At 38.6% G+C, this 16616-nt stretch overlaps 1 protein-coding gene across 2 annotated transcripts in view; it reads left to right on the top strand.

The window, feature by feature from the left end:
* The window catches only part of LOC133406695 (adhesion G-protein coupled receptor D2-like), a 98770-nt gene that overhangs the window by 41584 nt on the left and 40570 nt on the right, over positions 1-16616 (top strand). For both annotated transcript variants that reach the window (XM_061684498.1, XM_061684499.1), the window contains exons 20-22: positions 4113-4154; positions 8426-8479; positions 11752-11899. In XM_061684498.1, coding sequence (XP_061540482.1) covers positions 4113-4154; positions 8426-8479; positions 11752-11899 — 244 coding nt within the window. The remainder of the gene's footprint in view (positions 1-4112; positions 4155-8425; positions 8480-11751; positions 11900-16616) is intronic.

Genomic DNA, 16616 nt, shown 5'->3' with positions numbered 1-16616 from the left:
GAAATGACATTGTAAAGATTTAGAATTTGTTTCCAATTAGTTTGACTTATTCAGCCTATGTTCAACCATGATCACATTTACAGGTATGGTGTATTTTATAAGCTGATTGAAGGCAATTTGCTCAAATTTTTGTTGTTCTATGTTCTATAAAGTTGTTCTCTCCTTTAAAATCATAATGTACTGTCCCTTGGTTTTGGGTGTTAAAGCTTGCATGGAGAGGTGTTTATCTCATCAAATTGACAGCAGAGCAGCCTGGCTGTCTACCTGCCTGTTTGTCTGGCTTCATGTGGTCTTGCCAGTTTCTCTGGCCAGCTGGAGCTGTTAGAAAAGGGTGAATATGAACCGAGGACCTGCACAGCATCAACTCGTTGCTTCACAGCACTGACAGATACTTTGATTTGACATGCCATGAGCAGTTAAAGTGAAAGTTATGTATACATGTTAATTAAACTGTTTATGCATGAAGGGGTCAGAGACATTAGCAAGTCCCAGTGCAGAAGTGTGAATTTCTTGTCTTTTTTCCTCCATCACAGCATTTTCACCTCCTCTGTCTCTCATTTCTGTAATGATTACCAGGTGTAAGGACTAAATCTCCCCCCCCCCCCCCCCCCCCCCCCCCCCCCCCCACCCCCCCCCCCCCCCCCCCCCCTCTTTTTTTTTTTTTGCCAAGTAGAGATGCAGATAGCTCTATTTGTGAACCGTCTCTGAGTGTTTGAAGCTCGGCAGGGAATTTTTACATTGGGTTTTTGAAATAGCTACCTCTGTTTTTTGTGGGTATTTTCAAAGTACCTGGAGGTTGTGGTCTTTAGCTCCTTAAGAAAAAGGAGTTGGTCGGCTCAAACAATAAAATGTTTTTGTCAAATCTAATCCGGTTAAAATTGATGAGCATTTAGACAAGTATAAATTATTTTTAATGTTAAGCAATGGCAGTAACAGCTATTCTATGAAGACAAATTAAAAAACTAAATTCATTCATTCATCTTCCGTTCTGCTTATCCTCACTAGGGTCGCGGGCGTGTTGGAGCCTATTCCAGCAATCTTCAGGCGCGAGGCGGGGTAGACCCTTAACTGGTCAACAGCCAATCGCAGGGCACATATAAACAAAGAACCATTCGCGCACACATTCACACTTTAGAGTCCTCAATCAACCTACCATGCATGTTTTTGGGATGTGGGAAGAAACCGGAGGGCCCGGAGAAAACCCACGAAGGCACTGGGAGAACATGCAAACTCCACACAGGCGAACCCCGGTCCTCAGAACTATGAGGCAGACTAACCAGTCTCCACCGTGCCGCCAAAAACTAAATTAAACTATATATATTTTTAAAAAATTATAAATGTATATCTACAGTGGATATAAAAGTCTACACATCCCTGTTCAAATGCTAGGTTTTTGTGATATAAAAATGAGACCAGGACAAATCATTAAAAAATAAAAAAAAATCCACCATTAATTTGGCCTGTAACCTGCACTACTCAATTGAGGTTTTTGAGAGCCGAAGTAAAATAAACAACTGAGATAATGTGGTTGCACAGGTTTGCACACCCTCTTGTAACTGCAGATTTGACTGTGTTTAGAATTCACCAATAATATTCAAACATGTTAAATGAGAGTCAGCACACACCTGCCTCCATTTAAAGAGCTTCTGATTAACCTCAGATATGGTTCAGTTGTTCTAGTAGACTTTTCGTGACTTTTTTATTTATTTTTTATTTTTTTGTAACTGAAGCCTGAAGGTTTCTGACTGCTATTTCAAATTGTTCGTAATTCCCTCCAACTTGTCTAAGAGTACAATTCCAGCTGACTAAAAACACCCCCAATGCATGATGCTCCCACCACCATGCTTCGTTGTAGGTACAGTATGTTGTCTTTTGCGCCAAACAAACCTTTTAGAATTATGGCCAAAATATTTTAACCTTGGTTTTATTGGACCATAACAAAATCCCAAAGACGTGGAAGTGTGTCTGATGAAAAAGCCACTTTCAATAAGTATTTACGAAAAGTCACAGGATCAATCCCGCAACAATTAAATCTGTACATTAATTATCATGTTTTTGTTTTTAAATAAGCCAGGCCCATTTAAATCATGTCTAAAAAATCTCAGGTTAGCATTAAGCAGGTCAGCATGTGAAAGGGCCTCCAATCAGTTTTCATACACATTGACAGCTTGTGGTCATATGTTGAACAACATTATTGGACACAACATAGTGATTGTGAATTCCTGCAAGTAATTTTACATGTGTGCTTTTCTACTGCGGGTCAAACTCTTAGCGCTTGTAACATGGAAATCCTTATTGTTGTAACAAATGTAATTTTCTGTGTTGCGTTGCATGGCACCACTCTCTGGGGGGGATGATTGTTTTTGGTCAAACACAATGTTTGCTGGATTTAACTTTTTAAACATACAATTGTTGCAGAATTAGTTGGCTGCTAATTAATTTATGCTCTCTTGTTTGATGTGCAGTATAGCAATACTTTGAAAGCAACTGTGTTCATCCTTTGCATAAATTTGTACCATTTGCTAGAGAGTTCAAAAGAAACAGAACTTGGTTAAGAAAAGTGCACCCACATTTAAATAATGTGCCCCAATTTTGTTTGTGTTTGTTTATAGTGGGAATATTAATGAATTAACATTTTAACAATCCATCATTATTGTTGTGCTGCCACTTATTTTTAACTCAATTATTCTCTAATAGACCACTTTTCTTAATGTGCGCAGCATGTTCTTACCACTTTGTTCACTGTACAACAAAAGATTAATTACAAATATGAGCAATGATCAAAAACATGGTAATCAAATGAAAACAATGAGTTGGGAATTGCAATTGTAATGTAATACAATAGGGTATATGTGCAAATTAACAAAAGGCCATCTATTATTCTGTGTGTGTGTGTGTGTGCGCCTGCGTGTGTATACACTGTACCTACAAGTAAGTCATTACGCGCAGTTTGGTTCTATTCAATGATATACACCTTATACACGTCATATTTGTCTTTTAATTATAAATGGTATCCACCCTCATACTTAAATTGAAGCCATACGCATTTTGGCATGTCCTTACCAGTGGCAGCGGTATTTTTATTTCTGTGGAACGACGACAATGGAATGGAAAGAACACAAAACCATCTTATGCTGTACCTTCTCATAATAAACAGCCTGAACTGAACAGCACCACTTATTACAAAACTATAGATACTAGAATAGAGGCTATAGTTACTCTTTGTATTATTGGCTTGAAACATCTTTGTTGCCAAATTATTTCAGTGGACCTTGATGATTTATTTTTCAAATTGTGCCAACAGATGTCCAATGCTTCTTAAAGTTTATTTGTGTGAACAAGATCCAGATCATTGTGCAGTTGGCTTATAAAAGAACCCACTCTTTCTATTGACCTGTTATAGGATTTCCCCCAACTTTTCGTGTTCTTTTTTTTGTGGCAGTTGCCATCATTTCCACTGAGGCAACAGATTTACATTATGGACTGAAGGCGAAGGTGTACACTTGTATGTACAAAGATTTCCAATGAAAAATAACAATTCTTCTGTGCGGCATTTATGCATTCAAGGGCAGGGTATTGTTGGGTTCAGGGTACAATCCACAGAGTTCTGTGAACATGAAATATCTTCTTTTATCCATCATTTTTTCATTATTCTCCTTCTCCTCTCCCTTTCTCTGCTTTCCTCGAATAGTTTTCCTTGATCGTTTTGACGGGCTTGAGTTGGGCTTTTTGTATGTGTGTGTTTTTGTGCGTCTCTTTTACTATGTCGTTGGATCTCGCATTGTGGCTATTGTGTCTCCTTGCTATTCATCATTGTGTGTGTGTGTTGTTTTTTGTTTTTTTTTAAATCTCAGACTGAATCTATATTGAAAACATGTAGTTGTACTTTCGATTTGAATGTTTTGTGAGAAGGTTGGATTGTGGGACAACTATTGTAAAGGATACAAAGAGGGCCACAGTTTGGAGAAGCTGTTCACATTTTAAGCGCAACTTCTCATTTCATGAACTGCTAATTACTGCAGTCATTTGAGCTGATTTTTTAAATAAGAGAGAAAACACGTGTAACAACTTTGTCCTCCCATCTTATTACCACTCTCTTTGTCTGTTTGCAGGGTCTGTTCATCTTCCTGATATATGGGGTGTACAACACAGAGGTAAGTCTGCATTGTGTCTCAAGGCTGTCGCAGTGAATGAGAGAAATGACAAGTTTCTGATGTGCTCCATGGTTAAAAGCTGTGCCGATTTGGGGGGTTGCAGCAAGTAGGACCATGTGTGTGTGTGTGTGTGTGTGTGTGTGTGTGTGTGTGTGTGTGCGTGCTTGCGTGTGCGTGCGTGTGTGTGTGTGTGTGTGTGTGTGAGACGGTTGATGGTGGGAGGAGGGCTAAGATGGAAGGGAAGGGGACATCGTTTCCACGCAAGCGTCCTACTGCCCTTCATGGTTGGACTAACTTATATGCATCCGAGTCCGACCATTAAACACTGACACGGCGTCGTTCTCAGCCACTCATTGCTCACCTACATTGCCTAATATTTCACTGCCTCTTTAAGTTTTTAAACTCATGGCCCTCCATTTAGAATCCTGACAAAGCCGTTGGCCAGTGCTTTGCGAGGTCCCAAGCAGTCTCCATACATAAAATGGAGGAAGATACATATGCAATGAAGGACTGAGAACATATCATACTGAGATGCTACATTATTACCATTTTGATAAGGCCTGGCCTACTGGCAACAGAGAGAGAGATGCATTTTAATGGATGAGACTCACCTCATGGCAATCACTCTTGGTCAAAAAGGTAATCTCAGGTATAAGCCTGTTAATGTAGCCCCCAATTACTCAAAACCAGGCCAAATTTTGAGTTAATTTATTTGTTGAATGCGTATCTTCTGTTTTGAAGTGACAAACTAAAATGTCATTAGACAATTTTGAGAAAACAAGATATTGTGCACCATTGTAGAGGATCCCAGTAATTTAGAATGTAAAATAAAAAACAAACAAACAAAAAAACTTTTCAAATTAGATATCTAAATTAAATCATATCAGATATTATGCTGAAGTAACTAAGTAATCAAATTGTGACTGCATGGGCGTGATATACTGTAAATATCTGCATTTCTTGGTGTTTTAAATGAATATACAAGGTTAGTCCAGCATCATTCTTATTTGTGTTAGCTTTCCTTTGGCCATGTAAAAAAGTAATGCTTCATGAATCTCCGCATACAGTATTTTAAATTGTCTTTGTGGTTTCTTCTCAATGCTTGAGGAGCTGTCCGTTAGTGAAAGGTGAAGCACTGATCGTGAGGAGCTGGAAGGATCTCACCCTCAAAGGTGTAAAATAAATCAGTGGTGCATTCTTGCTGAAAGTGGTTTTCTTTGTGCTTTGAAATTCATTTTCGTAACTCAGGTTGTCCTTGACCCTCAGGTTGTTGCAATTTGTGATTAGTACATGTACATTTGCCAGTTCCCAGGAACATGACCGTGCATCCATAAGCACACTCCTTTGGTGATGTTTGCAAAACATTTTTCTGGTTTTGTTCAGAGTAAAAAAAAAAAAAATTAAAAAAAAACTTTTTCCTGCCAGTGAAATACTTTGCTGTCTTTTGCTGTGTGTCCTTTAATTTGTTCCCAAACATGTCAAGGATCCTTCCCAAATTTCAGATTCACGTTCCCTAGCATTTCAAATGTTCTTTAAAAGTATGCACACAATAAAATGCATTAATACTTCCATTGAGATGGCAAAAAACTGCTGAATGATGCTAATTTGAGGGCAAATTGTTTGAAAATTCCTCTGAACAAAAATCTGTTGGAATCAGCCGTCAGACCCTGTGTCATAGGTCTACTACATAAGTTATTAAATCCCATCAATTGTAAGTGGACTACATGCTTCTTATTCATAGATTGTCTTAACTGGCTTGATTGAAGAACAAAGTCTATTTAATCAACAGAAACAATTTCAGGTGATGAAGCTGATTAGATTTGTAAATACCAAATTTATTGAATAAAAAAAGCAGCACTTTGATATGCTAAGGAATACTGCCTCAGTGTCAGAAAATTCATTAAGCTGGATTTCCACTTTTATAAATACGGCATGGAATGGGCTTTACCTCTAATATATCAAAATGCAGTTTTTTTTTTTTTTTTTTTTTTTTTTAAATCACTAATTACCTGAGAATAGCTCCTCATTATTCACTACAATTAGCTTTTCCTTGGTGGTCACCTTGTATTAAAACACTTTGATGACCTTTTATTTCCATCAGCTCCAAGGATGTCGGCAGGTGTTGTCGGCTATGCCGCTTTCATATGTTAATTGTTTAACTTTGCATCATTGCGAAACCTTGAGTGTATGCTCAAGCCCTTAAACACACAACGATCATCTAAAACAATGCCCTTCCCCTCATTGTCAAACGATTCATTAAGTGGTGTCATGTAATTGCCTTAACAGGAGGCTGCTTTTGATCTCAGTGAAATCTCTGGAATGTCCTTCCCCCATTAAATAATAGATGATAATGTCTCCTGAATTTACACTTGTTGAGCATCTTGTAAAAATTAGTTGGCCCGTTATGAATATATGATGCTGGCTCTGTTGATTTTGTGCTGTCATAAGTGTTGGCCTTTCTTCATTATAAGTCTCTTCACCAGTCTTATGCATGTAAAATACATGCACATGCTGCCTTTGTGTGTGTATGCATGTGTGTGCGTACAGCGCGGTGTCATAATTTATAAAATGCTGTGACTTAGTGAAGCCAGAAGCCATAATGCATATTCACTAACCGCATGGGCTGGGCTTATGTGTCGAGGCCTCAGCCTCTACAAATTTATAGTCACTGTTGACAATGTGCATGAACACATGCACACCCAGATTCTACTTCACTTGAGGCTTTTAACAGAAGACTGTTCAGCCACACACACATCATTTATGTCTTGCACCTTGTCCTATGTGGTTCTTTATGCTGTTTATCACAATAACAAGTGTAATGAATTTAGAATAGGAATACTGTCATATTAAATGTAGGCAGTAAGTCTACATTCATTTAGCAACACTCAAACAAGTAATACTTGATAAAGATATAATATTAATTGATATTGATCAAGAAATTACATCTTTTATAAACTGATTATCATGATTATTTTTTTCGTATAAGGTGTTGAAAATTATGAATGCATTTGGTATTGCTGTATCAGAACTGACACAACACACTTAATGTCACAAATACCATGCATACAAAGTCGGGTTTAATTATTTCAAATAAATTAATTTTAGGATTTAAAAAATCTATATATTGTGTATGTCCAGTCATATGTTTTTAAAAGATACATTACATGCACAATAATTTCTTACGTATTATTATTTTTTACTTCAAAGCACAAGCCAGAAATGTAATAAAATATTTTTCAACCAACATTTATTAATTGTGTGGTAGACACATTATGTGTGTGTGTGTGTGTGTATATATATATATATATATATATTTATATATGTGTGTGTGTGTGTGTATATATATATATATCCATCTATCCATTTTCTGAGCCGCTTCTCCTCACTAGGGTCGCGGACGTGCTGGAGCCTATCCCAGCTATCATCGGGCAGGAGGCGGGGTACACCCTGAACTGGTTGCCAGCCAATCGCAGATATATATATATATATATATGTGTATATATATATATATATACACGTGTGTGTGTGTGTGTGTGTATAGAGAGAGAGAGAGAGAGAGAGAGAGAGAGAAATGCATAAGGTATGAATTACTTATACAATGAACATTTAAAAAAGAAAATCACTGTAATAAGTTGAGAATACTGACTGGGAGTTGAATATTTATAAATACATCATAATGAGCTATGGAATTATACAAAAACACCATCATGTCAACAATTTTACAAATGGTTCATTTGAAAGTAAAATGATAGTTGCTTTTCATCTAAAGTTTTCCATACAGTATGTCAATGGTATTATACATTACGTCCCGGTACCACCTCTCTCTAACATGTAAAATGTAAAATTTTGGAATCAAATCATTTCTCACTAGTACGTGATCTTACACCGTTTTCGTCTGAAGTACAAAAATGTAATCTGTTCTGCAAGGGCGGTTCCTTCTCCTCCAATAGCTCCATTTGTTTGTCTCGCTGCTCTGTGTTGACGGATGAGATCTCAAAGTCGTCCTCTTAGTTTGCCAGCTCTATGTGTCACTTTCAAGTCCCATTAGCCACCGGGACACACTCGAGCACCTTCACTCATGTAGGCACACACACTTTCTTTCAGCTGTTGGTTGTCGCCATCCACTAACAGCCGCTCAGTTTTTTAAAAAAAAATCTTCTTTTTGCCAAGAAGTGCTGCTTTGGAAATAATTGTATGTTTGTATTCTATGAAAGTGTGCTTTACCAAGCACCATGTCAGACATACTTAAAGTATCTCTCTTGTTCTTTTAGGTCCGGACCACGGTCAACAGGATCAAGGAAAGGAGAAAGGCGCTTAATTTTTCAGTATGTAATCCTTTATTCTGTCTGTGTGCAACACACGTGCAGATACACGCGCACGCACACACACACACACACACACACACACACACACACACAACACACACACACACACGCACACACCACAAACTCAATTTTCCAATTTTCTTTTTGTGGGCGAAACAAAATCCTCACTCCAACAATGGCAATGAGAGCTGGCCACAAAACAGCCTCTTACATCGACTATCCTCTTACTAGCCGACAGTCCATGTTAGATGCCCTGATAGATCAAACACACACCTTCCATAATAGCTCCCCCTTTTCCCCTCCTCACGCTGCCCATTGCGGCACTTTCATCCCAGCAATGTCGACCTCTCTGCTGGGTTACAAGTTTCTAATCCAGGACAAGCTGTCCGCTGACATTAAAGTGTCAGACCAGTATTTATACCTTGTCAGATAGTACTGAGATGCTACCACGTGTGTGTGTGTGTGTGTGTGTGTGTTACATGCATCAGCCTAAGCAAGCACTTTTCAGACAATTCTAAACATCTCCAAAACAACGGTTCTCATCATTGCACCCTCCTTCGCCCGCCATCGCGTACACACAAATTGTGATTTGTCCCTTATTAGGATCACATCAACTTTTCTCCACTTCTTAGGTTGTGTGAGTTAAGGCTTTATGGCCGCTAACACTCTATCCTACCCCTCCCACCACACCCTGACCCACACATATACACCCACCAATATTCCCCACCTTGCACCCATCAGGTCATTGCAAAAGGAATGAAACCATTACGAAGTGCAGATTGATTTTCAAAATTTCATGTGCCCCTCCACTTCCATTGACGCCCCCACCACCTCAGAGATTGACACTGTACGAATGTGAAGAGATTAAATAAATAAATAGATCAGCTGAGTCTGCTGGACTGGATTGGGGGCTAATGGGGCCCCATGTCTTTGGTGCAGCTTGATATATTGGCTGCTCTCGGCATCAGTGAGGTCCCCCCCACCATCGACTGTCATTTTTAGTGCTTGCTCTTGAGGTGGTGGTTTTCCAATCTAGCTGTGTTCCGCTACTAGAATGCATTTTTTAGCTATCGCTGCCACCTGACGCTTTTTAGCTAATGCTGTTTTGCGCCATAAATCTTGTTTGAAATACCATATCTACCTGTCCTTTGGTTGCATAGGAGACATTTGGCTCTAGATGACCGCACATGCCCCCATATATCCCCTTGTTGTAAAACACAGGATTGGGTATTGTGCCTCGCACGATGAGGGATAAAGAAGCGACGGTAGTATTACTGCATAAATGGGGTCATTTGAAGATGAACGACACTAGTTGGTAGGGTCTGTTGTATTATTTGTAACGATAAAGACATTAGCCTAATGATAATTTACAGCTGATTTAATTTAAGGGTTTAAATGAATTATAATTTAATATTCTACTCTGGTTAGGGAATTGTTCACATCTACATTTGTTGTGTTTCAAGGTGCGTAAGGACAATATTTTGCTGGGCAATATGTTGAACAATTGATAAGGAAATAATATGAAGCTGTGCAAAATATTTAGCTCTTTATTTCTCCACCAACCTAAATTTGTTGGAATGACACTTTTTACTGATGCACTCAAGTCATCCCCTTCATTCTCCACCCTAATAAAGGTCCTGCACATGAGTAGCGCATTACAGTAGTTTTCCTTGCCCCTTGGGGTTTTGATTTTAAACACACACACGAACACACAGCTACTTTGACGAGTGTAGCTTCCCTGTTTGAGACCAAGTACTGACCTACACTGACCTCCCTCTTGTACGTACACAGCCAAATTGCTTTTTGAAATAAAGCTGTCAGTTTCTGGACTCAAATAAAAAAACAAGCCCTTCTCAGTATGCTGGAGTTCCATGCCCCTGACACCGCTAAAATATTTTTATAAATTGGATGTGGATTATCTATTTATTTTTTAAAATCTTAATTCACATTAGGACAAGCCAGAAAATGCTAGAGTTTTCTGAAATTATTTTTGGCAGCAGCAAAAGAAGATGTGCTTTTTGAGTTTGATTGTTATTATTATTTTAACTACCGGTAATACCAGTGTCCTAGATGAGAAGTAGTTTCAAGGGCAATAGTTTCTCATTAGAATTTAATAGGCGATAGATAATCAAACCCTACACTGGATGTTCCAAATTATTATGCATATAAGATTTGGAATTCTAGGGGGAGTTTTTGCATGTGGTGTATCTCATAGTCATAGCGTTCATGCAGTATGGGAAAAAGAAGACTCTTTTTGCCGATGAAAAATGTAAAATAGTCCAATGCCTTGCGAAGGGAAGAAAAACACTGGACTTTTCGAGAAAACTTAAAGAAGATCCTTGTACTGTAAAAAATAAAGTGTGTGACTCAGAGAACAAACAGTTTGTTTTCTGAGGCTGATGAGGCGCAAGCAGCTATTTGAAGCTGCTTGTGTCTCTGGAATCCAAAGAACCTCTTGAGGCAGGATCCCCCAAAGGCTTAGAAACGTTTGCAGTGGGCTCAAGAATACAGAAAAACTCATCAATGGGAGACTGTGCTTTTTGTTCGGTGGCTCCGTCTGTGGAATGATCTGGAATGGAAAACCTAAGGGCACCACATACTGTAGATGCTTTTACAAAAGGCCTAAAAACCCACCTTAAAAAAAAAAAAAAAAAAAAAAAAGCCTTTTTTAAAATTTGTATTTTTACAGACTATAGCTGTTTTTTTTACAGACTATAGCTGTTTTTTTTTAATACATATCTACTGTAGTTTTGCTGTCATGTATGCATTTAATTATTTATAATATGCATTTATTTACAGTGCATTTATAAATACAATTCATTATTATTATAATCCATCCATCCATCCATTTTCTGTACCGGTTATCCTCACTAACTCTTAAATAGAGATACATTTCATTCAAATGTGCCCTTGCACACACCTGGGGTTTTATGCTATATAGAACACAAGAATGGGAGGCACAAGATTGTGGCCATGTGAAGCATTTTTCTCACCCAGTTAGCAAGAGACGTCCGGAGTAAATATTTAAAATATAGACATGCACTTTTTTATTGATGTGATGGCATTTAAACGTCATTCTCATGTTTTTTATTTTGCATTACAATTCTCAGTCAGTGAACGCATATAAGAACTGTTTATTTAAAAAAAAATATTTTTTTAAATTAATCAAGGAAGCAATTGCAACACAGGAGGTGTCTATTTTCATAAAAAATATCCTGAATCTAAATTGATCCTACAGTCTTATATTGACCTGACCCTCCCTTTGTTTCTAGAACTGTGCCAGTACCCGTCCATCCAGCTCAGTCACTAGCTCTCGTCCGGTCAGTTTGCCACCAGGAGCAACCCCGAACCAGGAGGAGGCAACCACATTCCATAACTGCAACACCCAAGGCCAGCAGAAGGAGGAAGACAGTTCCACAGGTAAGTTATAACAGCAATGAAATAAATTTGTTACTGCAATATTTACATGTCCTTATGACAGTCTTGTGTTTTCATGGCAGGATAAAGTTTATGCATTGCACCAGGACTCACAATCTTATCTTGAGTTACCGCATCCCGTTAGATCTTTTTCCTGCAAGACAAACCTTATTTTGTACGAATTCTTTGGACTTTTGTTCAAAGCACATAGATGGATGAATGGATAGATAGGGAGAGAGAGCAATTGATAGATAGATGGACAGATAGACAGATCTTATTCACTCAACAATGCAGAACACGTCTAAGAGTTCTTCAGATCAATCAGTGCCCTCAGTTTGTATTTTATACTACTCACTTCCACCCAATCTGTGGAAGATGGTGTATTGCATGCTGATTTAATTTTAATAGTTTCCCTAAACTGCCAATCACTATTTATCAAAGTCAATATTTTAGAAATACCACAGTCACCAAAATTACATTTAAATACAAGCAATTTCTCCACTGTTGAGCAGCTGGTTTATCTGTGATGCATTAGTGCAAGGCCCTCTGTAGCACTTGAGTGAAATCAGACATCAGAAATATCCGGTTTGACTGTAACACTAACCAGACACACTGACATCAGTCTATCTTGCTTAGCTGACTCAAGAATACACTTGATTGTGTAAAAAAAATGGCTGTTACCAGTTTCAAGCAGGTAAAGCTGAAGGAGAGGTTAAGCTCTGGTTTCATGCAACAATTTCAAGTCCAGAAATACATTTTTAAAAAATGTGATAACTACCTTAATATATACTTGACTCTGTATCTGCGCAGTCAGTTGCTTCGGTGCTGATCATCATAAGAATACCTCACTACTGGCTAAGTAGTATGTTGAGAGATAAGCATACGCTTCTACTCAACTCAATTATACGTCATCTCAAAATGTCCATTATTTATACTTCTTTCTTATGTTTCCATTGTGCTTAATAGGAGAGTAATCAATTAACAGAGTCAAACTTAACCAAAGACCAAAATGTGCAGCTTATGGGCTTGCACAAAAGCCTTCTTTTTCCTGAAAGAAGTTAAAAGGCACAATCATGTACAAAGAAGTAAAAATGCCATAGCATCGCCTAAAACCATAAATAGTGGAGTCTGTCCTTTATTGACTTGGAATTTCTGTGAAAATGTGTAGTTATTGTTACGATGTTCAACATCTATTCAGCTACAGTATTCTGGTATGACACTTTAATAGAAAATATTTATTGACACAAATTATTTGTATCATTGTTTGTGGCATAACCACGTAAACCGTGTTGGTGTTTTACATGTGCTGTGTGTGCAGGTTCATGCAGCCCTCACTCTGATACACGGCGTTTCTTTTACAGATGATTTGCATGGTCCTCGGCATTCTTAATGCCTCTCTCACTCACTCAGTGCACAGTTGTTAGTGTCAATGCCTGTGTCACATTTATGCGAATGAGACCACCATGTAACCAGACAAATGAGGCCCTGCCTCACAAATGTGTTTAATGTAACACAATCACTAAAATAAATGTTTGTCAGATAAGATTATTCAGACCATTTGCTGCTTCAATCTACTCCTGTCTCAGTGTTACCACATGCAAATTGCGTGTGCATGATTGACTGACTTTATGGCCGAGCACTCAGACATACAGTACAGTACAGACTTGCTGTAAATTAAATGTAGCAAGGACACACTGATAGGGGAAGGCTTGTACAACATAAAGTATGCAAACAATAAATTATACTGTAAATAATCATCATACTGCTGAATGTAATACTTTGATTACATTAGGATGAAAACGCACAAAATATAAATCCATGTTTGACTAGGATGCTTAAAGTTTTAATCCATCCATCCATTTTCTGTACCGCTTATCCTCACTAGGGTCACGGGCGTGCTGGAGCCTATCCCAGCTATATTCGGGTGAGAGGCTGGGTACACCCTGAACGGGTCGCCAGCCAATCGCAGTGCACATATAAACAAACAACCATTCACACTCACATTCACACCAACGGGCAATTTAGAGTCCTCAATTAACCTACCAAACATGTTTTTGGGATGTGGGAGTAAACCGGAGTACCCGGAGAAAACCCATGCACGCACAGGGAGAACATGCAAACTCCACACAGGCGGGGCCAGGATTTGAACCCCAGTCCTCCACTGTGCTGCCATAAAGTTTTAATATTAAGCAAATTTTATTAGTGTATTTTCATTATTATTTTTGAAAATTATTATAATTGTTTTAATAACAAACTATACATGCTGCATTAGTTCATTGCAGATGAAAAAACATGTTTATAATTGAATTTATAAACCATCATGAGAATCAAAGTGAGCCTATTTTGGGATGGTACATTATATATTGTAATTTTCCCCCCTTGCACAGTTTTTTCCGTGGACATTAAACAGTTATCAGAAAATATATACAGTAGTTGCTTTCAAAACCACTTGCTCAGAGTGATTGTTTTGTGGTATGTATCTATAAGGTAAACCTTTTGTCAATATGCTTTTTTATTATTATATATTACTTTATATCCCTTTTCTAATTGTACATGTAGTGTTTGCTCATTGCATATCGTAGGACAGACAGCGGATGATGTTAAGTGGATATACTGAGGAAGCACGAAGAATGAAACGAGAAGGACGTGCAATATGAAAGAATAGGGATTGAAGTGTTAGTGGTAGTGCTCGGGGATTGAATTGAAAGGGGAAAGGTTATGTGGGTGTTTGTGTATGTGCAATGAGTGTTGCATTCCTGATGAGATGGCCCCACACAATGGCTAAATTGAAGGTTGCGAACCCTTTTCAACGGGAATAAAATGTCAGGTCTCACTGCAAACTCATGTCATCCTCTTGCTTTGTTGAAGCTTCCATTTCAACGGGCAAAGACCAAATAGTTGTCTTATGCTTTGAAATAAAAAAAAACTTAATTTTAATCTGCCTTTTAAAAAACTATTATATGAACTCCAGTCAATTTGCTGTGGCGCACTAGTGTGCCACTAAGGGATTATTGGGGATGTCATGGGAAATTATCCAATTTAAATCAATTGGTCCCCCTAAAATTATTTATTAATTCCAAATATCTTTGTTCCGCTATCTATGCCAGCAACATATAGTAACAGGGAGAACAATTAAATGTTCTTCCATTAGATGGGAGAAAGTACAATTTTAACCTTTGTGTCCACTTGCTCCCGTTCATACAACAGAATAAGTCATGACTTCCTGCATGTAGCTTTGTGTTCAACTACACAAGTAAGTAAATTTGTGAGTTAATTGAGATGAGATCACCATTTTTCAGTATTCATATTTTTTGTGACATTTTTGTTTGAGAACCTTGAGAATTTCTCATGTAAAATGGGTGCCTTGGCTCAATATGCTGTTTTAGATATACTGAAATGTGGATAATCGGTGTCTTCCTTATCAATCATTACCTTCTTTGTTGAAAATAAAAGTGAACAAAGGGTCGGGTTGAACGTCTTGTTCATAGTTATTATGCAAAGGCAGACTGTTGCACAGGTCAAGCGCGGTTCCTCCTTCGGCCTTTCGGCCTACTGCACCTCCTTCGTTGTCAAAGTGGGCAACTGCAGGGTCATCATCTGGAGTCTTTGATGTTTCAACCCCTGCACCAGTCCAACTCCTCGCGGGTGGCAGTGGTGTATAGGGATGTCTCCCCGCCACTCCCAGCTCCTTCACAGCTTTGTCAGCACTTTGGATCAGCTGAACTACTGGCTTGCTGACAAAGCCCCTATTTCGACCTCTACAGGATATACACTATATTGCCAAAAAGTGTTCGCTGACTTGCCTTGACTCAGATATGAATTTAAGTGACATCCCATTCTTAATCCACTGGGTTTAATATGACTTTGTTCCACCCTCTGCAATTATAACATCTTAAACTCTCCTGTAAATGTTTTCCATAAGGTTTAGAAGTCTGTTTATGGGAATTTATGACAATTTTTCCAGGAGCGCATTTGTGAGGTTACCCACTGATGTTGGAAGAAAAGGCATGGCTCTCAGTCTCTGCTGTAATTCATCCAAAGGTGTTCTATAGGGTTGAGGTCAGGTCAATGAAAGGAACTCTGAATGCTTCAGCATACCAATATATTTTGGACAGTCAAACAGTTTGGGTATTCCTTTCTGTTCCAACACAGATGCACAAAGCAAGGTCCATAAAGACATGGATGAGAGAATTTGGTATGGATGAACTTGACTGGCCTGCACAGATTCCTGCCCTCAAACTGATAGAACAACTTTTGAGTTGATTTTGAATGGACAGTGAGCCCAGGCCTTCTTGTCCAACATCACAAATATGCACCGAGGAGAATGGGCAAACATTACCATAAACTCACTACTAAACCTAGTTGAAAGCCTTCCCGCAAGAGGGTAGACCAATATCATATGAAACCATATGGATTTAAAATGGCATCCATCCATTTTCCGTGCCGCTTCTCCTCACGAGGGTCGCGGGCGTGCTGGAGTCTATCCCAGCTATCAGTCGGGCGAGAGGCGGTGTACACCCTGAACTGATCACTAGCCAATCGCAGTGCACATATATACAAACAACCATTCGCACTCACATTCACACCTCCGGGCAATCTTGAGTATTCAATCAACCTACCATGCATGTTTTGGCATGTGGGAAGAAACCGCAGTGCCCACGCAGGCACGGGGAGAACATGCAAACCCCACATGGGATTTTAACCCCGGTCCTCAGAACTG

This window comes from Phycodurus eques, chromosome 8 (genome assembly GCF_024500275.1).
Source record: "Phycodurus eques isolate BA_2022a chromosome 8, UOR_Pequ_1.1, whole genome shotgun sequence".
Classification (NCBI taxonomy): domain Eukaryota; kingdom Metazoa; phylum Chordata; class Actinopteri; order Syngnathiformes; family Syngnathidae; genus Phycodurus; species Phycodurus eques.
Note: the sequence above shows the minus strand (reverse complement) of the source record. Positions and strands in the feature narration are given on the sequence as shown.